The sequence below is a fragment of the Choristoneura fumiferana genome, chromosome Z (genome assembly GCF_025370935.1).
Source record: "Choristoneura fumiferana chromosome Z, NRCan_CFum_1, whole genome shotgun sequence".
In the NCBI taxonomy this organism is placed as follows: domain Eukaryota; kingdom Metazoa; phylum Arthropoda; class Insecta; order Lepidoptera; family Tortricidae; genus Choristoneura; species Choristoneura fumiferana.
This window is the reverse complement of record NC_133472.1, coordinates 8,010,560-8,034,499: the sequence shown is the minus strand read 5'-3', so window position 1 is coordinate 8,034,499 and position 23,940 is coordinate 8,010,560. Positions and strand designations below refer to the sequence as shown.

Sequence of the window (23,940 nt, the reverse complement as noted above, 5' to 3'; positions counted from 1 at the left end):
ATGAAAAATATTTTTTTTGTATGGTTTCTTCCATAGACGTAAAGTGGGGGTGTTTTTTTTTCTCGTGTATTTCACCCTGTATTCGCAGTAAGGATATCGTTGGATAAGTCATGTACCTACTTTTCATAGGGAAATAATATGTATTTATTTCTCAAGAAAATACTTATTAGTAATGCATTAAAATTATAAAATTTGTATTTAGAAGCACAGCAAAGTCAAAGAAAAGGCTAAGTATTTATTTTCCTGAAATTGTAAATGTAAAATTTTATGTTCTTCTTTTATTTAAAATATTATGTTACCTATTTTAACTTTTGGTTGTTTTAAGCATATGTTGTTTTGCCATGAAAGTGATTTTGAAGTTTAGGTATTATGAGACTAAGGTATTTTGAAATTCAGCCATATTAAGATTCCGGTGTTATAAGAAAACAAAATTAGGCATTCTGCAATTTAGGTATTTTGCGACCAAGAAGTTTTGAGATCTGAGAATATTGATAAAAAGGTACCTAAAATGCAATTTAGAAGTTGTAAGCCCAAAGCGACTTAAAATTGTTTTTAAAATCAAAATGAAGTCTCCTTTCAGAAAAATTTTGCATCTAGAAAAATAATATATAAGATACTTTCCCTCCATGTGTGTGTGGGTGAGTGTGATGTGTGTCTTGGGACGCCCTGTACAGTCGCTATCAGATATTTTGGAGCGGCCAAGGTGGTCACAAATATCGGAACATGCACTCTATTATAAGGTTAAGCTTAAGGTTATGTTTCGATATTTTTGATCACCTTGGCCGCTCCGAAATATTTGATTTCGACTGTACATATATTAAAAATAAATAAAAGTAAACTGGTGAAAAATATGATTTCAAAAGAAAATTAACAAGAAAGTCAATAAATACGCTATAAAAATATTCCGATGAATGAAAACAACGAAAAACGAGCAATATGTACGTAAGTACCTTCGACCTTATTAATTTCTGGAAATTCTGGAAGCTTTCACGTACCTTATACTAAAGGGTAAAGGTACAAAAAGTGAACAATACCAATATGTTTTCCCCCATTGTCGAACGTCCTCTAAATCCATGTAGGTGCAACCAGTCAAGGGCGCGTAACCAAAGACTTCTTTTGTATATTAAGAGGCATATTTCCCTATTTACTTGCAAGTGATTCGAAACCGGCTCGAGAGCTAAACACTCGACTGAAAACTTTTAACAAGAATCTTACATTACATCGGCTGCCCCGAGCACTAATTGGCATTGTTAAAGTTGAAAAAATCAAAATAATGGTCACAGTACCTACCTTCATTTTTAGGGTTCCGGAGCCAAAATGCAAAAACGGAACCCATATTAGTTTCGCCATGTCTGTCTGTCTGTATGTCTGTCCGTCCGTTCGCGGCTTTGCTTAAGAACTATCAATGCTAGAAAGCTGTAATTTTGCACGGATATATATGTAAACTATGCCGACAAAATGGTGCAAAAAAATATGGTACCTGCCATAGACGTAAAGTGGGGATGATTTTTTTTCTCATCCAATCCTATAGTGTGGGGTATCGTTGGATAGGTATTTTAAAACCATTAGGGGTTTGCTAAGACGATTCAGTGATTTGTTTGCGAAATATTCAACTTTAAAGTGCAAATTTTCATGAATATCGAGCGTCCCTCCCCCCTCTAAAATCTAAACCGGTGACTGGAAAAATTAAAAAAAATTCAGGATGGTAGTAAGTATATTAAACTTTCAAGGAAAACTTTAACGGCTAAGTTTGCTTGAGAATTATTAGTAGTTTAAGAGTAAATAGCAGCCTAAGGTATAAATTATACCTAAACTTGGAAGATTCCGTATAAAATACGCAATCCTTAGAAAAATATTACTTAATTTTTTCGTAATAGCTACGGAACCCTATTTTGGGCGTGTCCGACACGCTCTTGGCCGGTTTTTTCTGTTTTAACTATCTACTTGCGAGAATGGGTTTCATAAACTTAAAAATACTTAAACTAACGTCGATAAATAAAAACTTAAACCATTAAACCAGTCCATGCTTACATCGAGTTGATCGAGATGCATTGATGGACACCTTATTGTTAGAGCGAATTTTAACGTCTCGTGTTTTGAATCGTTCATAAATTATAATCAAGACGCTCATCATTAACAGTGACCGGATTATAATATAATATAAAAATCTCCAAATATGCATGTAAAAATATTCTTAATAAATGTTCGAAATATTATGCATGAAAGTCCGTCAAACAGACACCGTCAAAATATGCAACACAATTTATTATAAAATCAAGATTTTGACAATACGTAAGTAAATTAATAGTTACGTTTTTTTTTTATCCTAGTACCTAGACTTTAATGGCTACTTGCTGGAAACACATAAATCTCGAGTTAGCGTTAAGCTCAGTTTAGTAGTGTCAAAATGTATGGAACTGTCAAGCTTAAGCCAGGTTTAACTACTAAATCTTGATTTATTTTTTCCTGCAAGACGGCCTAACAATAAGGTATGGTTCTAAATATTCAGTACTAAAATGGTGCCTTCGATTAATCAAAATATTTTTATAATAGAAAAAAAGATCTTTCCACAACCACTAGGGTAACTGGGCAGTATATGAATTTGGGTGATATTTATAGCACTATTACTTCTGGCTGAATAATTAACCATCCTACCCTAAAATATTGTAAATATAATAAAAACATGTATCATCACAAGATTTGTGGTAAAACATGCAAATACATGTATTTGCATGTGATTCGGTCTATTCATTAACTACAATATATATTAATTTATTGAATCAGGCGTTACTTTGCGGAGGTCCATATCAATGAACTAAAATAATTTCCTTGCTCACCCGCGACCTTAAGATAGCTTTATGCAAAATATGCGTGTTCATGCAGTTCCTCCACCTCCACACTGTAAGAACACACACAAATGCAAATGGGTGAGCAAGGAAATTATTTTAGTTCATTACAATATATATTTTTACTTGATTAAAAAAGAGAAGATATGAATTTATACCAAAACTTGATCGATTTCTAATGACCAGAGGCCGTATTGCCTAACGTTTCTGGCGCTTGCGATCGCAATCAAATGACAGTTTTTGTATGAGAAATCTGTCATTTGATTGCGATTGCGAGCGTCAGAAACGGTGGGCAATAGGTACGGCCTCTGGCCTTAATAAGACGGAAGCAAATTTATTGAATTTGAATTTACGGAATTTGAAGCCGTGGTGGCCTAGTGGTTTGACCTATCGCCTCTCAAGCAGAGGGTCGTGGGTTCAAACCCCGGCTCGCACCTCTGAGTTTTTCAAAATTCATGTGCGGAATTAGGTACATTTGAAATTTACCACGAGCTTTGCGATGAAGGTAAGGAAACCTGCACAAACCTGCGATGCAATTCAATGGTGCGTGTGAAGTTCCCAATCTACACTGGGCCCGCGTGGGAGCTATGGCCCAAGCCCTCTTGTTCTGAGAGGAGGCCTGTGCCCAGCTGTGGGACGTATATAGGCTGGGATTTAAATTTATTTAACTTGCTGATCTCTTTCTTACTCCTCTTATTTACAATGTTTCGAATTTCAAACGCTCGTGTAAATAAGTTTCGTCCGCCGTACCAGAACCTAGATATCGCTCCGAACGTTGAATTATAATTGGATTCTCGTCTTTGATTTCTCAACGAAATTTCATCAAGCCAAGCAAACGCTAACAAGATACACACGGCGTCCTACCCACCTACAAAAATACTGTCGTTTTATCTAATAAATCTTAACTACTTATATTACATATCCAAATTTCATTAAATCTGTTCAAAAGTTTTCATTACTTATTTACGTATTACATATTTTACATATCCAAATTTCATTCAATCTGTTAACGCTTTAATTACAAAAATGAATTAAAAACCAACTATCTTTTTTTAACGATGTCCTGTCTGTTTTATTCTGCGCTCTATAGGAACCCTACAGGAGTTTAACGCCATCTACCGGCAGGCGTGTTGATGTCTGATCGCGATCGCTAGCCGAATGCAAATAGTTAAGCTTCTCGCCGCTCACTTGTGAATAGCGCTGAGAGCAAGTAGATGGAGCCAAAATCCCGAATCCTTAAATTTTGGTGTTGACAGCGTCTTAAGCTAAATGAGTACCGACCGGTTTATTGGGGTCGTGAACGTTTTTTCTCTCGAATGGAATTACGCTGTGAGTCTCAAACCGTCAGGCGAGCGTGGTAATGGCCTGTATGGGTTCCGGTGGTCTTCATGGGTTCATGAGATAAACGGCAAACGGTGAATAGCGGTCAGTAGCCGCCAACAACATACTAACTTCTAATTTAAGAGCAATACAGTTCCCCGTTTCGTGTGTACCTATTTAGAAAAAATCCTTTTCTTTGCACTTCTACATAATTATAATTTTCAAAGAATATGTCTATAAAACATCTAGTCGACTAGTTCAAACTATTAGATAGAGCCCATGAGAAACGCACGAATTATTAAAATACTTAGGCAATTACGGAGATAGAGCAACGAAGTGAAAATGTATATCCATTTTATTCTATATCCTCTTAGAATCTAAATCAATACGTCAGCTAAATTTCAAGTCTTTAGCTACAGTTATTTAGGCGGTACGATGATAATCAATCAGTCAGTCACAATTACTCTTTTATACGTATGGATGGATACGTTATAGTTGGATTAGTGATTTTTAATCACACTTATATCAATGGAATGAAGTGGAATTAATGGAAGCCATTTTCGGGAAATTCTGTTCTTCAAGATATCAACTTATTATCAACGCTCATCAGTGGGACAGAATAGGCTTACAAGTTGCGGTTTTTTGTTAGGGATGTTGAGATGCGAAAGTTCAAATATACTGATAAGTATTTTTAACAGCTTTTATTAATTAGTTCGTTTGAAACTTGAACTTCATTTAAGTACAAAATAATGCTATTTAAATTCAAGACATTGAATGGTTCAATACATTGTTTTTACTTTATCCTATGAATAAATAATAAGCCAGAAATTGTAACTGCGTTAGAAAAATGGCCTTGCGAACACGGTTTTTAAAACAGTGTTCTGCGCGTCATTTGTCGTGCATCTGACATTGCTTCACGCGCGCAAACCAATCCTGTGCTTTGTTTCTGAATTTTAACCAATCAACAAGCACGTCTATTTGCAACCTCGAAAATTAATCTTATTTGAATCATAAGTCGTTTCGGTTATAGTATTGCCACTTTTTGTGTGAAATTTGTTCTGAATTAGTCTTGCTGACTTATTATTTATTCGTAGGCTTTATCTTATCGAAAATACAAACTGAGACATGGATGCACAGAAAAAGAGACCAGCGCTGGGAATCGAACCCAGGTCCTCAGCAATCCGTGCTGCGTGCTATAACCCCCACCACCGCTGGACAGGAATCTAGACACGATTTTTTCCTATGCATACATATCTCAGGTTGCTTATTTCTACTACGCTACTTATGCAGCAGCACTAGCGACATCTATGTTCCGCTCTCATCGAGAGACGTCACACTCTTTCGGAACCAACCGCTCACCCAGACAAGAGATGTCGCTGCTAAGCAATCAAATTATGATTGGTTTATTGGTTCGATATGGTTTCACGGGATACCCGTAAAAGTAACAAATTTGGAGTTGAAATAAAATATACAAAAAGACTCCAAAAAACCAATCATAATTTATCCTTATCTCCAAGAAAATAAAGTAAAAATTCATTTACATCGCTTGTGAGACTGTAGTCACGATAAGTCGTAATAAATTTATTTTAGTTCAAAGCTCAATATTCCACGTAAAGCTTTCTTTTCATGATCCTACTTTAACATCTTCCGGAAATTCGGTCAAGTCGTTCTACGTCACGGTCGCGTTTATTCAATCCCACTTACTTTCAACCTGCCTCCTGACATTCTTCCGGGCTCTTGACAAAATCCCCGCTTTCTACATATTACTGAGCACGAACTGTAAGACATAGGTATATATTAATTACTAGCTGAGCCCGCGTGTACCTATTTGAAATATTCTCTTTTCTATGTACTTAAATCTTAAAACGGGACAAAGCGGCTACTTTGATTAGGAAAAGAATAATTTCTCTAATATTAAAGAAACCCACGTTAATGCTCTGTAGAGAATCTGAGCACTTTTTGTTTTATTCTAGACAAATAATCACTCCATAAACATTTATAATAGTAATAATATGAATAGTGGGGAGAAGTTACAATAGAAAGATCTCTCTTCAGGCAGGCGTTATGCATGGGGACCGAAATTCGAAGAAAGAGCGACGAAAGTTGTAGGTAAGTTATGTGCGTCCGAGTTGAGAAACTTCGATAGCGTAATGTAGGATTTGGTCGGAGTTTCTATATTTATTTGCTTACTAGAGGCGCTAGGAGTCACTGCAGCATGTAGATTTTCCTAATAAGAAAAGCTATTAAGTCAAGAAATCATCGTAAAGCATTTCATACCATGCTCAAGTTACCCTATTGCCTAAGTTGCATTATTGCTACGAACAGAGTTGACTTTTGTGCTCTGATGAGAAAAAGTCACCTGGTCTTGTATGGATGAAGAATAAATGGGTCCAGCAATTAACTAGTGTGACTACCTAGAATGTTAGCGAAACATGTCACGTTACTATGACCTCTCCAAATGTTTATTTAATTTAATTTAATAATTTTGAAATTTATAATTTGAATTTATGACCGATTTGATTTTTGAACTGATATAATTTTTTTAAATACCTATTGTTTTGTTTTGTGTTTTACGTAACTGAATTATAGTTTGTTATTGTTACGGGTTCTTGATCATGGGCCCTTGGAGAACCGGTCATTTGAAATGTATTCATGGGGCCAAAACCAACATGAAGAGCCTTTGGTACCATATAATGTGAACGAGATGAGCACAACTATGGAGGTTTATCCCTAATACACCATGAGGATGTTCTAGTGGACAGTACTCCACAGTTGCTAAACTTTGCCAGGTAGCGATGTGGAATGGGCTATGGGATTACCAGGCTATGGAGTGTGATAACGGACACCAACAATTACCATATCCCATAAATTGTATTTTGGCAGGAGGTAATACGCTGTCACTGAATTACCCTCTCAAACTGTTGCCCGCCTGGGGCAGCGAGGTGCCAACATTGGCCTAAACGACTAAGGATGAAGAGGTTCCTGGACTTTAAACTTCGAAGTGTCAACTTGTCACTCACGGAAACAAATTCATTCTTCGTGCGTTTAGCTCTTGCGCTCCACTCTAGGCGGCCAACTAAGGCAAACTAGAGGCAGTGTAGGCGTATAGTTGTGTGTATGTGTACCGCCTGAGGTCTCAGTGTCTACCAGAAACTTGAGATTAAATAGCCGCCAATAGGATTACTCCATATTTCTAGTGTTGCTCAGCGCTGAAAGGAGGAAACTGTGCTAGATTTATTCTTCGCAGACATATCTTTTGAAGGAAAATATAACATGCAGATTATCCTTGTGTTTAAAAAAAGCTACTGCGCGGAAATCTACTCGAAGTTTTATATAAAAATGTAGAGCCATTTTAGTACCTACTTCCTACCTTTTTAAGTTAATTAATTCAGCCTTAAGGTGTATCAATTTGCCATTCGAGTCTCATCGTTAAGTTCATTAACAGAGCTTAATTAAATATCTCTCCAAGTGTCTAAGTGCTTTGGCAATAAGCTAAGATTTGGCACGTCGCGCGAACAAAATACCAAGTCGTTTAATTACCAGGTACAAGGTAGGTGTTCAGTTACATATCATTTCTTTTGATGCCGATTTATTTGCGAGTACACTCAGCAGTAGTCACTTTATTTATTAAAAACTGATTTGCGATTGGATATAGCTCAGTTTTTAACCCCCGAGCGAAGCAAAAACAGGAGTTTGACCGCTATGTGTGTATGTCTGTGGCACCGTAGCTCTTAAAGAGGTGAAACGATTTGAATGCGGTTTTTTATTTGAAAGCAGGTTTTCTAGCGATGGTTCTTAGACATGCTTTATCAAAATCGGTTCAGCCGTTTTTGAAATATTGAACTTTAAAATGACAATGTCGGGGTTTCCAACTTTTTGTTGGTTATGTTCGTTTCCATCCAATTTCTTGTAAGTACGGTCAAGGACTTTAATCCATGAGCTGCCATGGAACCATTTCACATTAAACGTCGTAGTGACATCGCATTAATTAGCAAGGAAAATCGTACTGACTTTTCCTTTTAAAATGATCCATGGTGGCTCACGAATTAAAGTCCTTGACCATATTTACAGATACTCCGATATTTCATACAATGAAATATTTCCCTACCGCTATCATCGGCATAAAGTGACTCTATGCTCTTTAGCAGTTATTAGCCGAAAGAGTCTAAGCTGTGTCTGTTCCTAACACCACACTATCGGCGGTGAGTAGGGCCATAGGTGAAAAAAGAGGCTGTTAAACACGAGTTGCAATTCTGTCACGTAGGTAGTTAATATTATGCAATCTGCAATGTAGGTAAGTAAAAAAAATATCTACCTATAGGTAGAGTCATTCACGACGACGCGTGCCGTGGTTCTTATAACAATGTCGTTAATGTCTAATTTCGACAAAATCACGCGTCTTCGTGGATGGCACTAGATGTAGATATACGTACGTTAGAATATACGTTGATATACTGATATATCATAGGGTATCAGTGTCTAAGAGCGGTATTTGCAGTAGGTGGCAGAGACGACAGCTTAACGCAGATATATTTATATTAGTAGTAGCTGTTAAAATAAAGTGTACTAATTTTAATATATTTAGGGTCAGTTTCACCACTTATTCACACCTACATTTTATGTGGCAGAGAAAAATAATTCCGTGTCTGTTTTATCGAACAAAACAAACAAAAACGGCATCACATTATCTATCACCAATTGGCATTCACAAAACTAATAATGGTTCCTTTTTAAAGGTTATAATACTCGTCGACAATGCCAGACTGGACGTGGCTGCTTCTGGCAGCCCTTTTTGGCGCTGCCTCTGCTTTGGCGGTACCCATTGCGATCCTCGTGTACTTCCTGCGTCCGTTCGATAAGAGCCCGCCTGCCGACGAACTGACCAATCACCCGGTTACGCTACCAACGGTGAGTAAATAGATTATTACAGCGGCATGGACACAACTGCGTTAGCAGCGACCACGCGTCAGGACGCAAAATTTGATCTCCGTAGCAAAATCAAATTGGTCGGTTCATCGGTTTGGGAGCAGTGACGCTCATTATTGGATGCAACCTACAGTTTTAAAACCCGTTTATTTTGTATAACTATTTTTCTGAGTTTTATTTATTTCATTTCTTCTATTCTGGTGTCTGTAAGTAATCAAACAGTTTTCGTGCTCGTTTTACTTGAAGGTTTTACAGGAGCGATGAATGAATGACTGAATAGATTATGATAAATGACGTGGCATTCTATTCGTCTTGATCTAGAGACAGATATATAATTATCTTTTTTTTCATCACACTTGCTCGTAAACAGTGTTGAAACATGCAAGCTACCTTGGTTGCAACCCCCCAAATAAAACCCTCGACCTTAATGTGCTTGTCATGAAACCCGTGGTCGGTAAATGAGTCGTTGCCCGTCCCGTACTAATTTTGTTGTCATGAAGCCCAGAAGTGTGATACTGCACGGCGTGCTGGAGCGCGGCGCGCGCACGTCGGGCACATGCACATGCTGTGGGGGAAGGGGGGCGCGGAGCTGGCGCTGCCAAGAGCGTAGTCAACGGCATCGGCAATTATTGAAAATATATTAGTTTTTCTTTTACAAATATACAATTTTACTCGCAAATGTGATGAAAAACATTGTATGTCGCACGGGCGGTACTAGAATTACGAACATCGATTCATTAAACACACACGTACACACTCATAGACTCTCGTTCGTAATTCCTTATTTACAGCCCTTAAGACACAATGTACTATTACCAACTCTACGGGGTTTTTGCTTGTTATGGCATACTTTATTGTGAACTAGCTGTTGCCCGCGGCTGCGCCCTCATTTCTTTTTTATTTTGTTTCTCATAAACCTAGTCCTGACAATAATGAACACAAAAAAGAATTATTAAAGAATTACATACATAGATAGACCATTTTTAGAGTTCCGTAGCCACAATGGCAAAAACTAAACCCTTATTAAATTATAGTTCCGCTATGTCTGTCTGTCCGTCCGCGGCTTTGCTCAGAGACTATCAGTGCTAGGAAGCTGTAATTATGCACGAATATTTGTAGCAACTATGTCTTTTAAAATCATTGCGAGCGAGGCGATTTTTCGATTCAGTAAGTGGGGGAAATTTCTTTCCTGTCTTTTAAAATCATTGCGAGCCCCCCCATCTAAATTTCACACGAAAATACAAGCTGAAACATGGATGCACAGAAAAACCAGAAAAATAGACCAGCGCTGGGAATTGAACCCAGGTCTTCAGCAATCCGTGCTGCGTGCTATTTCCCTAAGCTAACGTTTCAGCTTGTATTTTCGTGTGAAATATATAGATTTAACGGGATGACCGTAAAAAGTAATAAAATTTGGAGTTGAAATTAAAAAATACAAAAAGACTCCAAAAAGTAATTCTATCTCAATTTATAATTCTTGAAAAACTTTTGAATGGGTATTCAGTAGAACCTACCAAACCACTGGCTGTAATATTCTCGATTCATTTTGTGGTTCCTTGTATATAAGCTTATACTTATAATAAGGTAGGCAATGGTATATTTTCCGAGGTGCAGCTCCGTGACCGCATTAACCGATGTGAACCCAGAGAACGCAAACTCTTCTTTTTACGACCAATTCCATCGTGTTACTAATTCAAGTATGTAAGTATCCTGTTATTTTTACGGCACGTGTTTATTTAATAAAATTGCAATACCTACGAAACGAGTACGAGTGAACTAGTCTTTCATGCTGACAGTTCAAATTGAGTAGCTCTTTTTACCATCACGTGTTCAATTATTAAAATAATAATATCTTGTAATATGAGCGAGTGTACAAAAAATTCAATTCGAAACGAATCTATTTAGAAATTTACTCATCATTTACGTTAAATTTTTGACAAGATCAGGAAATTAATCTAAAAATTAACTGTCTACTAAATTGTAGCAATATCATTTACATAGACTTGCACGAGCCTATTATATTGCTAGCAACTTTCGTCCCATGGGGTAGTTGGCACGTTCTTTATTCCTATGCCTATGTATGTATAGTAAATAGCTTCTATGTGCGATAGATATTTTTAAATTGGTCAGTTAAGTTGGTGGGCCAAGAAATCAACACGCAATATTTTTTTCTCTTTATGATATTTGTTAACAAATCCACTAACATAGATGCACTAGCACTCGCACAAAGCTAGCTCAACTATTACGATTCAATGATCGTCATTCCTATCCGATTGTTCAACAATTCGTTATAAATGCTGACGCTGATTTCTATGATTAATGGAACGTTTTGCGGCCGCTTATTCGGTATTTAGAAATACCGCCCACGTATACTGTACGTATATTAATTAAAAAAATATGGTAACCAAATGTGAATGCTCTTAGCATTGTCAGCTGGGCTTTCATAAGGGAATAATGAAGCTTTAATCAAATCAGTCAAACGTACATGGGCTATGTATGTATCTATCTAGGAAAACATGTTTTACTTGGCCATTTTAGTTTCAGTATTTTTCCTTTTTGTTGCGTAAATTCTGAGAATTATATAAAATAATATATACAACCTACTGCTCCGCCTCAAAACAAGAGAGCTCCGCTTCATGTTTGTTTAACAATCGCAAGCAAGACTGAAACGTCAAACGGACCACACGATACTATCGCCATCTAGCGATATTTTACCTGTCGGTGTCGGAAAACCCGCATTGCTTCGCAGGTGTATCCAGCTCCTTACCACGTTTTACTTCACCATGAAGGTGGTAATTTTCAAACATAATTTTGCACCTAAATTCCAAAAGTCTTAAGGTACGGGTCCGGCTTTGAAACCACAACCCTCCATTTGAGAGACCATTAGATCTAGAGAGACAAATCTGTTCGAGAGACCCTACGCTACCGCGGGTTTACAGAATAAGCTAATAAAAATGCTTTATTATCATAGTGGATGGACCTAAATAAACTTTCCGCTTACTTTCGAATTCTAAACCAAACATTTTCTATCTTGTTTGAACTAAGATTCTCGATATATTATTGGATGAGAGCATTCGTTATAAATAAGGAGAAGATCAATGAAAGTCAGACGTCTGGTCTTATTTTAACTCCTAAATAATTTCTAACGTATTTTTACGTTTGTGTATGTTAGGTACGCAATTAAAAGTCGATACGTGCGTTTTCCTGATTCTGGCGCTATCCTACTAATATTATAAATGCGAAAGTTACAAACTTCGTCTGTTTGTTTGTTTGTGACATAGGATAGTTTTTATCACGGAACGCGGATACGCGGACGGAGTCGCGGGCATCAGCTAGTAGTACCTAAATATAATTACATTATACACACCCGTCAATTACGTACCTGCCGATTCGGTTTTAATAAAAGACTATTATTTGAACTTGTGACTCTGACCTTCATGTTTGACGTAACGTGCTTCCGGTATCCGTGACTATTGTACAGTATACATGTACATAATACGTGATGCATAGATTTTATCCATACATTTACATTTTAATGCACCTATCTGTAATGCAATGGAAAATAACGCAAAAGTTTTAACGGACCACATTATTTTTGAGATTGCTTCACACTCCAACTTGACTTATTTTTCAGTAGAGCTACTGAAAAAACCATCCGTTTTCTGGTCCATTCTACGAGTAGAACGCTCGCACAGCAAGCTGAGTTCCCTTTCGGTCACTATAACTTTTTCTATAAAAAGGTTCCACACTCGGTCACGATTCAATTGATTTGGTGATACCAAATCTTATCGCTCAGCTGCGTTTTTGTTTTAAGTCAACATTTTAAGGAGCTGTTTTTTTCCCGTTGGAAATTTAGGTACTATTTAAAATTACCTAGCTTCTTGGGTTGGTTTCAATTTGGTTTTCGATTATCAATTTAACTGGCACACAGTTAAATAAAAGCTGATAATTATTGTCATAACTATCGATGTTTAATTAGACGACACGAACTGTCCATTTATTTATTCACTTGTTTGTGTTGCGTGCGCGTTTGCCGATATTGTGGATATTTATTCATTTTATTGCTGTACTTATTAGGTGCCTGTTGGAATATTTTAATTTCATTGAGTGTGAAGCCATGTTTGTTTTATGTGCAGGTAGAGATGTAAGTACTAAGTAACTCTTATACAGGTACCTACAGGTTTTCATTTAAATACATAACTATTAGTGGAAGTGATTAGGGTTAATAAGTAAGACATTAATCGCGATAAAAGATTTGTTAGTTTCGTCTTTAATAAGCTTATTGCACTACTGTTGGGATATTCTATTTTTCAAAGTTACTTGTTTGTTTTTGTGTTTGGTTTCAGGCTATAGATTATAGAGTGATGATTCAAAAGCTATGTAGTTAAATAGAAAAAAGAAAGGGTAAAAATATTTTTTTATGTATATGGTATGGTATGTAATTAAAATAATCTAATAGTGCACTTGTTTCGATGCATAAAAGTTAATTAAAGCGTATTGATAAACCGGTACCACTATTTCGTAGCGTAGAACTGCTACGCCGTAGACCCGCTACGCTAGTTTTAATTGTATTATTATTAAATGGCCAGCCTTTTGGACACCATGTTACTTGGCCTTTTTTAGATTTAATTTAGTTGGTATTCAGTTTTTAAGTTAGGCAGGTATTTAGTTCATAGTTAAGTTTTACTTATGGTTATTTTTTCTTAATATGTGTATTCTTAGTCTCGTTTATTATATGGACCAGCAAAGATTATCGCTCGTTTACTAAAATAATATTAACGTCTTTAGATCAATTATCAAAACATTAATATAGAATAATTTTTTTTTTAGACTTTTTTAATTTAAACTCAAGTAACTGAATTTAATTTAAGTTCAAAAATTGAAAAGTTGAAAGAATAAAAGTTGAAACACGTTATCTCTTTTTGTAAATCGCTTGTCTACCACATAATGTTAATCTGTTATCATCAAGTGGAACGCCTACTTTAGACGCAGCAATAAAAATATTAACGTCTTTAGATCAATTATCAACATTAAAAATATAGAAGAATTCACAATTTTTTTATTTAGATTAAACTGTAATTTATTCAAGTTAAAAGTTGAATTAAGTTTTAAGAATAAAAGTTGAACACGAAACACCCACATCCGTTATCTTTTTTTGTAAATCGCTTGTCTACCACATAATGTTAATCTGTTATCATCAAGTGGAACGCCTACTTTAGACGCAGCAATTAGTGATCACTGATCACTGATAAAAAATACGTGAAAATAAATTACGTAGCTGATTCTTCATTTTTCATTCTTGTGATTCTTAGTTCATCCATTCTCTAATCTTTTTTCTATCAAGCACTGTCACACGGTTCCCTATTGTATCAAAACTCGTTCTCATAAAAACAAAATTGAAGGTAAAGACCAGCTTGAGAATCTTTCGTGTGCAATCAATTCAACTACATAAAAATACATTATCATTTCAGTAAATAAAAGCTGCAGCAATCGTTTCAGAACATTTCTGATTTATTAAAGGTGCATTGTGAGGTGTGCTGTGCTGAGTCAATTTACTAGCAATCTTACTTTGCTTTAATGCTTTCCCGTCGTGGCCACAACTGCAAATACTTAGTGGGAAAACGATATTATTCTTTCTTCAATATTTTTATTTTATCTAGAACCAATTTGAAACTGCTTGAATTGAACGTGGCACTTATGAGTAGGTCGAAAAGAACCGACCTGTTGTTGATATGAACCTAATAAACACTGAACTTCCAAGGGTCGGGCAGAAATGAATTCGCAGGCGAATACGAATAGTGTCATAAATTCATCTCTTCCATGCGTATTCCCAGGCTGGGCCAAATCCACGGAACTCCGCACTACCGCAACACTAAAACATATTTTATATGTCAAACTATCCGCGGTAGGTACGCAGCGTAAACTAGGCGACCACAAAATTCACGATGTCAGTATAACAAACAGGCCGGTTTGTCCCAAATCCCTCGCTTTGTAATCGTACACCCTAATTATGTGCTAACGGCATGTGAACTGGGGCCTCAGCAAATATTTGTTTTTATTTAACGCCGTTATTCGGCGTGGGCGTCCCGTGCCCTTTAATTACTACGTTCGTCTAAATTTTACGTATAAGCAAACCGATCATTACCGGGTTAACTGCTAATGTATCTCTTGTATTATGAGCGCTGCCTGGTCTAACCAAAAATCTCGTCAGTGCCAAAGTTTGCTTTCGCCTGTGAAAATTTTTATATTATCAAGATAAAACTTTAAGGCTAATGAAGGCTGTATTAGGTATTTTAAGGTTGCCCATTTTCGAAATCACATTTCTCGAAAATACCATTCGAAAGTGGTAAATATATATTTTGCATGTTGATGCAATAATGCTGCTGAAATATTTTTTTTTAAATAGTGGAAATAAACTTATACTTTTAGTTTGTGTTAAAAAGTAAAAAACATGGTTCTAATTAAATAATATGAGTAGTCTCAAAATTCACAACTTAAAAATGTGTAAATCGGTCAGTATAGAGTCCCGTACTGATATGCGACAAATATTAAACCTTGATCGACTTTTACTCATTAAGTTGTAAAGCTTCCTAAGATGTGATTATAATAAATATATACCACAATTATGTGGTAGGACAATAGGTGTACTTAGTAAGTATTAAGTAGGACTAGTAAATATGACAAAATTATCACAACTATACCAGACGAAATTTTTTATTTGCCCGATTAGTTTGGAGCTAATACATGCATTTACATAATTTTATCAAATGGTATTTTCACAAGTTTGATCTCAAAGATCGCCAGAAGGGCCTAGTTTTCAAAACTAATTAGAGCTGCAATTTTCTACTCTACATCTAAACGTATTTAAAATTCAGCGCACAATTTTTCACCATTTTCAAATGGTGTTTCCATTGAGATGATTTCTGATTTCCGCCTTGGGTAAATCATATTCATATGACGTCAAATAAACACATACCTATTATACTGTGTCATGTTACATCCTTTACTTATAGAACGTTATCAAGCGGTTCGAAGTCAATCAATTTTCCTCTTTCCATCAAATCAGTTGTGATGTTCACGTATCAATAATTGAATACGACGCAAGTTATGATTATTTGTGTTCTTACATACACCGTTTGACTCACTGTACAACGAGCTCTATTGGAATATAAAATCAACAAATCGCTGTACATCGAAGGATAAAAAATAGTTCTCTTTTGAAGAACTTGTTTTGATCTCGAAGATATGTACCTACGGCATATATATATCTAAATTGCTTATCCACCTGAATTAGATAGGTAACCTGTTTACGTCCCGCTCCGCTCATTAGATTTGTTTGTTGCTTGCAATGCAGAGCGAATATATTTTCAGGATAAAAATATGTTGGATCTCAGTCCTATATACTCTTCTATATTGATCCTGGAGTCTGGACTACGCTCAATATTATCTTAAGATATACACTACTAGTATAAACTCTTTGTTAGGCAACTCGGTGAGTGAGAGATACGTATAAGTAAGTACTCGTAAGTCCGATATGTTTTTGGATCCAACACCTCTCAGTTAGCGTACACAATTTAAGCTTTTCCAGACTTGTCATCACTGGTGTCTAGTAAAAAAACCGGCCAAGAGCGTGTTGGAAACGCCCGAAATAGGGTTCCGTAGCCATTACGAAAAAATTAAGTAATATTAAAAACTTATATAGTATTTTATACGGAATCTTCCATTGTTTATGTATATTTTTTTTACCTTAGGCTGCTATTTACTCTTAGGGGCTGTTTCACCATCCATTGATTAGTGTTAACTGACGGTTAAATGTGATGCCGTCTCCGTCTATTCGAACAAAACAAATAGGGACGGCATCACATGTAACCGTCAGTTAATACTAATCAATGGATGGTGAAACAGCCCCTTAAACTACTAATAATTCTCAAGCAAACTTAGCCGTTATAGTTTTCCTTGAAAGTTTACACTACCATCCTGAATTTTTTCAAATTTTGCCACCCACCGGTTTAGATTTTAGAGGGGGGGGGGACGCTCGATTTTAATGAAAATTTGCACTTTAAAGTTGAATATTTCGCAAACACATCTAAATCGAAAAATCGTCTTAGCAACCCCCTAATGGTTTTATACGACCTACACAGAGAGAGACAGACAGACAGACATACATGGCGAAACTATAAGGGTTCCGTTTTTGCCATTTTGGCTCCGGAACCCTAAAAATAGGCAATCCGATGAGAATTGAGTTTCTACGACGTCACCTAATGAACACATTGTTGAGATTAAGGTATAATCAGTGAAAGATTTTTTTAATTCTTTTTTAATTTAATCCCTGGTATGCTTCGGACGCGGATCCGCACTAAATTTAAGGCTATCTTTTGTTTCTTTATTCAAATCAGCACAGCAGAAGTTGTGCTTATTAAAACAGATGAGACTTCAATGCAGCATTTTTTATTCCCGCATATTTACGAGTTGCATTGGTGAAAGTATATGTTATCTACTTCAATGGCAACCCATTTTATGGATTAAAATAATACTTATTGCTTGCTATTATATAACGAACAAATGTTTGTACTGGTTTGTAAAAAAATGTTACTCAATAGACGATAACGTTATATTTAACATGCAACTGGATACCTAATGAAAACGTGCATGGACACTGTTAATAAGTGGGGGTCAATTTGGATTAACGACGTGTGATTCAGTATTTAAATGGTTTATTCCCGCTAGGGTGACCATTTCAATTTGGGCCTAATGTTCGTACGTGTAATGTACGAAATACACGGTTTCCCCGCTTAATGTTTTATGCGGTCAGAGCAATTAAAATGCAGCCGAGCGAATTATTGAATAAACGGTGATCATTAATTAAGTAAAACGTACTCACATACATATTTTATGCATAATAATGGCTTAAAATACTGAATTGAAGTCTCGTTTTTCACAGTTAAGTAATTTCTATTCATAGATTATTTAGATTAACGAAACATAATGTATAATAAATAGTCAATGATATTTGTTTACCCAACTTGAATCATGAGTCTTTAATTAAGTAAAAATTAGAAGATATGGAGTTGGTTATGAATAAATATTGCGTAAAGAAGATAAAAAGTTATTACAGTTTATTTAAATCTAGGTAATCGCTAAACCGGTAGTTTCGAGTTCGTTGCTGGTTTTTGTTTCGCCCAATATTTTAATTTATACTATATTTGTTCTGACAATTATGATGAACATGAAAAAATACGAGTAATGGACATTTTGGTCCAGTCATTCGCATGTTTTAAACTCAACTTAGAATGTATTAAGTACATCCATTTAAATTGGATTCCATTAAACATACAGTCAACAAAAACAATACCTCGCCCCTTGCAGTCTGGTAAAAAGTACCTTAAGCAAGAACAATCATGATTTTACTGAGTTTAGTAGTTTAATGCTTGTTGAAATTCAGCCGAAATCGGATCAAAAATCAGAGTTTTCACCCCTGACTAAAAGCTGCAAACTTCTATGGATTTCCTTCGCTCTCGTTAAAGCTAACTGGAGTTTAAATATTATCGCTTTCTTTACTCTCTCGATAAAGGTACATGTTACTGGATGTTATTGACTACCAGAAGGTGAGGCGTCGGTATACGCCTCCCAATAGGAACTTATGGGAGGCCTGCCTGGCTAGTAGGAAGCCTGCTGTTGCTCCTGCTGTCAGTCCGTCTAGTTTCCTTGGGGTGTTTTAGGGCCTACGCTAATTGACACGGTTTGTACAGAGCAAGTGGGCGCCTATTCAAAAACAGTATGAGCAGCGTTAACTACACGCGTCGCGTGCGACGGATTGTACCAGTACCCGCATCTGCACCCGCTCCGCGCATGCGCGCCAGTGAGCGTAGGCCCTAAAGGGAGGCCTTTATTCAACAATGGACATTTTCCGGCTTATGATGATCATGTTTTTGACAAATGCCTTTGTTCCGTAGGAGGTGCTGAGCGAGTTGACCCGTGGCGCAGGCAGCACGCCAGAGGGCGCCCTAAACGCGATGCTGCAGTTCATATTCCAGCAAAGCACGGCCGACACGCGCTGGCTGCGCCGGCGCATGGCCACGGAACTAGCCGAGCTGCTCGCCAAAACCTCGTCGGGCAAGATCTTTGAGTCGCTCACGGTGAGTAATTGGAAGAAAGTCGTTGAAATTTAAACCTTTAAACATGTAGCATGCTAACCCTATTATTGTTACTACTGATGAACTTGCGTGCGTGTGCTTGTGTTAGTTAGTTAGTTACTCTTACATCTAAACTGACTTTATTGGGATGAAATTTGGTATGCTGATAGCTGGATTTCTGGAATGCGACGTAGGATATTTTTCTTCGAAAATGGAACTTCGTATCGTTTCGTCCCTCTGATGCTTGTACTATTTATACGAGAGTGAGAGAGACGGTACGATACGAACGAACTTCGATTTTCAAATTTCGGAGTAGGCCCTCTGGTCATCAATAATTGATCAATGATACCAAGATGACGGGTCGGTGCTTAAAAGTCGTCTCGGCAAATAAAGAATGATGATTAAAGTTGTTTTGAATAATTCTTGATACTCTTGTACAGTTCCGTGACTAAAGATATTAATATATTGGGGGTTATTGACACGGAATGCTCCACATCACAAGGCGTTTTCGCCTCCCGCATACATTAAAAGTATTGAACGTTAATATATGATTCACAAATCGTTCAATGTGTTTTCGCCCTATTCAAGTTCTTTCGCATTTACATGTAACGTTTACGAGACTGTTATTTTATTAGTGTTTACCCGCGGCTTTGCACGCGTAACTGATGTGCCAAAGGAAACTTTTCGAAATTGCGGAATTACTCATATAGAAAAATTTCGGAAAACTCACAATTTTGTACGGGGATTGAAGCTTTCCGTTTCTTAATTAAATTTCCTATATTTCTTGTAAAAAAAAAAACAGAAAATTCCGAGAACTTTCCCAACTTCTTGAAAACTTTCTGCAACTTGCACATCTGTACGCGTAAACCATTACAAAACCAACAGTTGAATCGAATTTCCGGAATTTTGCTGAGTGGCGGTTGAAATTTCGAGTTTTTATCGCGATCCCTTGGGAATAACGGGATAAAAATTAGCCTAGGTATATATTATTCCAGGTGGCCATTTGTCTGTACACAAAATTTCATCTTAATCCGTTCAGCCTTTTTAGCGTGAAGGAGTAACAAACACACACACATATATACTCACAAACTTTCTCATTAATAAAATTAGTAGGATATAGGATTTGGAAACTTGTATATTTAATAACTACTCATAATTTTATGGTGTAAAAGTGGCAATGTTATTTGTGTAATTAAATGGCATACGGTAGGTATACCTACCTACTTCATTTTGATTAGCTCCAAAAATAAAAATGATTCTATACATACATACTTCAACATCAAAACCCGTCTACAACTTACCTACCTCTTTGTTTAATGTTGGCTGCAAAGAAAACGTTAGTAAGAAATAAGTGACGAAAGGTACCCTAAATCAATATCATAAATCCTTTGCTGACGGCTTTGCTTACTTGATAGACTTGTTGGAGTACCCGCGCCCGCCCCCGTAACTATTTGTTTACCTCGTTCGACAAATCGATTCTTAATCCGATATTAGACCTTCGTGCGATTTCATTGTTCGGGCGTGGGAATTCCATGTCTTTAATAGTTAAGTACTGGAATTTTTACCCGTTTACTTGGTTGAGGTTTTAGAAAATGCTGATAAAGTTTAGCATTCACTTGTAACAGAACATTGAGCATTCGCAGTTTTTACCCGACTGCGAAGAAGGAGGGTTATGTGTGTTCCTCGTATGCATGTATGTAAGAATGTCTATTCCTATGTCCTCTCGTAACTACTCAACGGCTGAACCGATTTTGATAAATGATACGTCATTGGATTTGTTTTGTTGACGCGAGTGACACTGGGTCCATGAAATTCTTGAAAAATCTAATGGCGGATTTTTGGTGCCAAATTGTAAAATAAAAAAATAAAAAAACTTGTCAAGTAGGGTATCAAATGAAAGCTAATAATTAACCCACTCTAAATATATATGGGTTATAATAGTTTTAATCTACCGTTTTCACAAAAATATCAAAAAAGTGTAAAATAAAACAATAAATTTAAAAAATAAAAAACCCGACTGCCTTAAAAATACTAAAAAAAAGGAAACAAGTCTAGTGGGCTAGAACTCGGTTTAGTAGCTAACTAAAAGTTCAACAGTCCCATTCAAATCTTCTATATTTATATTTTTTAAATCTTTTATATTTTTTAAATATATTGTTTTATTAAATTTGTCGAACCGTACATCGAACAGAGCCAAACAATGCTACGAACATTTACACGATCATTCTAGGAAATGCTCTAGTAAATCCATGTCAAAAATTTTATTGTTCACGATAATTTCGGACGGATACTCGAAAAAAGCTCGAAGCCCACGAACTCAATTTAGCGTCGTTTCGCTTGAATACTCGTTAGAGGTCTCGCTATACTTCGTGTTTTTAGCATTAGAAATAGAGTAAACAATCTTGACAAGCCTTTATTGAAAAACGTTTTTAAAAAAACAGTAACTATTACTTATCCAAAAGCATATAAATTATATGATCATTGCTAAATCTTACATATTTGCTGTGCCTTATTTTTAAAAAGTGTTCTTCAATAAAAAGATACGTGAAGATCGCTTATCTTCTTTCTAATGCTAAAAAAACAAAGCATGGAATGATCACTAAAACGCTCTTGTTTATTTTTTTAAAATATCCCGCTAAAACTGTGCAATTAACTTGGATCATCATCATTATCGTCGTCCTATTGCGCTCTCGGGATTAACGAATCTATAGTGTTTATTACGTTAATGTGAAAGTCTGTCGGCAGCTCCGTTCGCTGGAAGTCGGCACCGAGTTCCCCAGCATCACGAATCTGCGCGTGCTCAACGGGGAACTGGAAGAGGACGGGGCGCGGCTGCGCTCCCTCGACCTGTCCTTCAGTTTGGCTTACGACGGCAATTTCAAGATCGACGTGGACGCTATCATGCTGCTCGGGAAGATTGCGAACATCTCCATCACGGGTGCGTAACTAGTATGATGATCCATTTGTTACGAACATTTATTTAATTAGCGCTGTTTGTTGTTCTTGGGTCGAATCTCGTAATGTTCATTTTGACCCACTCCCAGTGGTCGGATTGACTTGAAATTTGGTATAGGTACCATCAGCCAAATAAGTGGTCTATCAATTTTTAAACAAGTTCCTATCAAATGAATATGTCAGTTAAGTCGAACTTTCAAGTTGACAGACTCGTCTATTGGCAATATTGTTTTATGACATGCAAACGATTATCAACTTTAGCATAGGGTAGATCACATATTTGGCTGATGGTACATAAAAGTACAATCAGCAAGAAAAGCTTTTATTAAAAATGTAAATTTTAACAGAAAGTCAAAGTCAAAATATCTTTATTCAATTTAGGCTTCAAGCACTTATGAATGAATGTCATAAATCTACCACCGGTTCGGAAAAACCTCTGTTGAAAATAATCTGGCAAGAAACTCAACGAGGTATATAATATGAAAACTAGGAAACTTATTTTTAAATCAGAACATAAGCTGCTGCATGGCTGAGTTGAAACCTCAGTTTGTCGAGTAGATAGACAACTTTTTGCAGTGATAAAAATTTACAACAAGATTACTTGGCAAAAGAAATTAAGAAATTGTACAATTCTCAGTGTTTAAGTAATGCATTTTCTTACAGTCGAGAGCATAAGCGGAACCATACGAGTGATGTTCCGACGCACGCCTTACACGCACTGGGCACTGGCGTTCGAGGCACCACCGAAGCTTGAGCTCCGCGTACGAGGGAGGTTCCAGGGGAGGCAGCTCAAGCCCAGGCTGGCTTCGCTGGTCGCAGCACATATCAGAAGGGCCGTAGCACAGCGACATACTCTGCCTAATTATAAAATTCGGTGAGTTCTGGTCTATCCACGAACTTAGTTTTTTTTTTACCTGTGCTAATGCCCCACTGCTGGGCATAGGCCTCTCCCCTGGATTTACAACTTGCTCTGACTGTACTTATGTCTGGCCAGTAATATACTGAAGTAATAGGTAATAACAGGATTAAAAAGTGTGCGTTTTTATTTTTCTATGTCGCCTGTTTTTCGCTTCTCCTACTGACATTACGGACACTTTTTTTTTGACGTTTAAAGAACAACTTCTAAATCAACGCTATCAAAAGATACATACTCGTATACACACACACACACACACACACACACACACACACACACACACACACACACACACACACACACACTCACACACTCACACAAAACCTTAGCACTTATTTTATTATTAATATAAGTACAAAGAATCCATCTGAAAAACAAACGAATGGTGTCCGTTCCTCGTCCTAACCTCAAACATTGTTCTTAGTTACAAGCCGTTCTTCCCGAAATCGGAGCCGGGTAGCACGGAGGGGGAGGACGGGCCGACGCCGCACGGGCGGCTCACGGTGCGGCTGGTGGAGGTCACGCGGCTGCAGTGGCCCGGCGGGCCCGGCACCTTGCGCGCCGCGCTCGCCGTCGATTCCCATGGCTGGGTCAGTTACCTACATTCGCTTCTCCTTTACATACACTCGCTTGGATGTCTATAATAGTAGATTGTACAACAAGAGCATAAAACGAGTCATTTTACCTAAGACGTTCATATAGCCACCCGAGCCGGTACGGCGAGGGTGGATTGACACGTCGAGGGAAAAATGGATTTAATGCTCGAGTTTTGCACTCTGCTTTTCACTTCGATGGCGAGGAAATGAAATAGTAACAGTAAAAACAACTGTTCACTTACTATGTA

General features: G+C 36.9%; 1 protein-coding gene across 6 annotated transcripts in view; it reads left to right on the top strand.

The window, feature by feature from the left end:
- Positions 1-23,940, top strand: part of Pdzd8 (PDZ domain containing 8) — a 46,744-nt gene that overhangs the window by 1,693 nt on the left and 21,111 nt on the right. For 5 of the 6 annotated variants that reach the window (XR_012453334.1, XM_074111363.1, XM_074111373.1 and 2 more), the window contains exons 2-6: positions 8,903-9,074; positions 19,046-19,228; positions 21,971-22,163; positions 22,844-23,054; positions 23,521-23,686. Coding sequence is in view for 5 of the 6 variants with exons in the window: in XM_074111363.1 (XP_073967464.1) it covers positions 8,922-9,074; positions 19,046-19,228; positions 21,971-22,163; positions 22,844-23,054; positions 23,521-23,686 (906 nt within the window). In the remaining variant the exon portion in view is untranslated. Of the gene's footprint in view, positions 1-6,221; positions 6,276-8,902; positions 9,075-19,045; positions 19,229-21,970; positions 22,164-22,843; positions 23,055-23,520; positions 23,687-23,940 lie in introns of all 6 variants that reach the window. The other variant, XM_074111368.1, reaches the window with a different exon arrangement.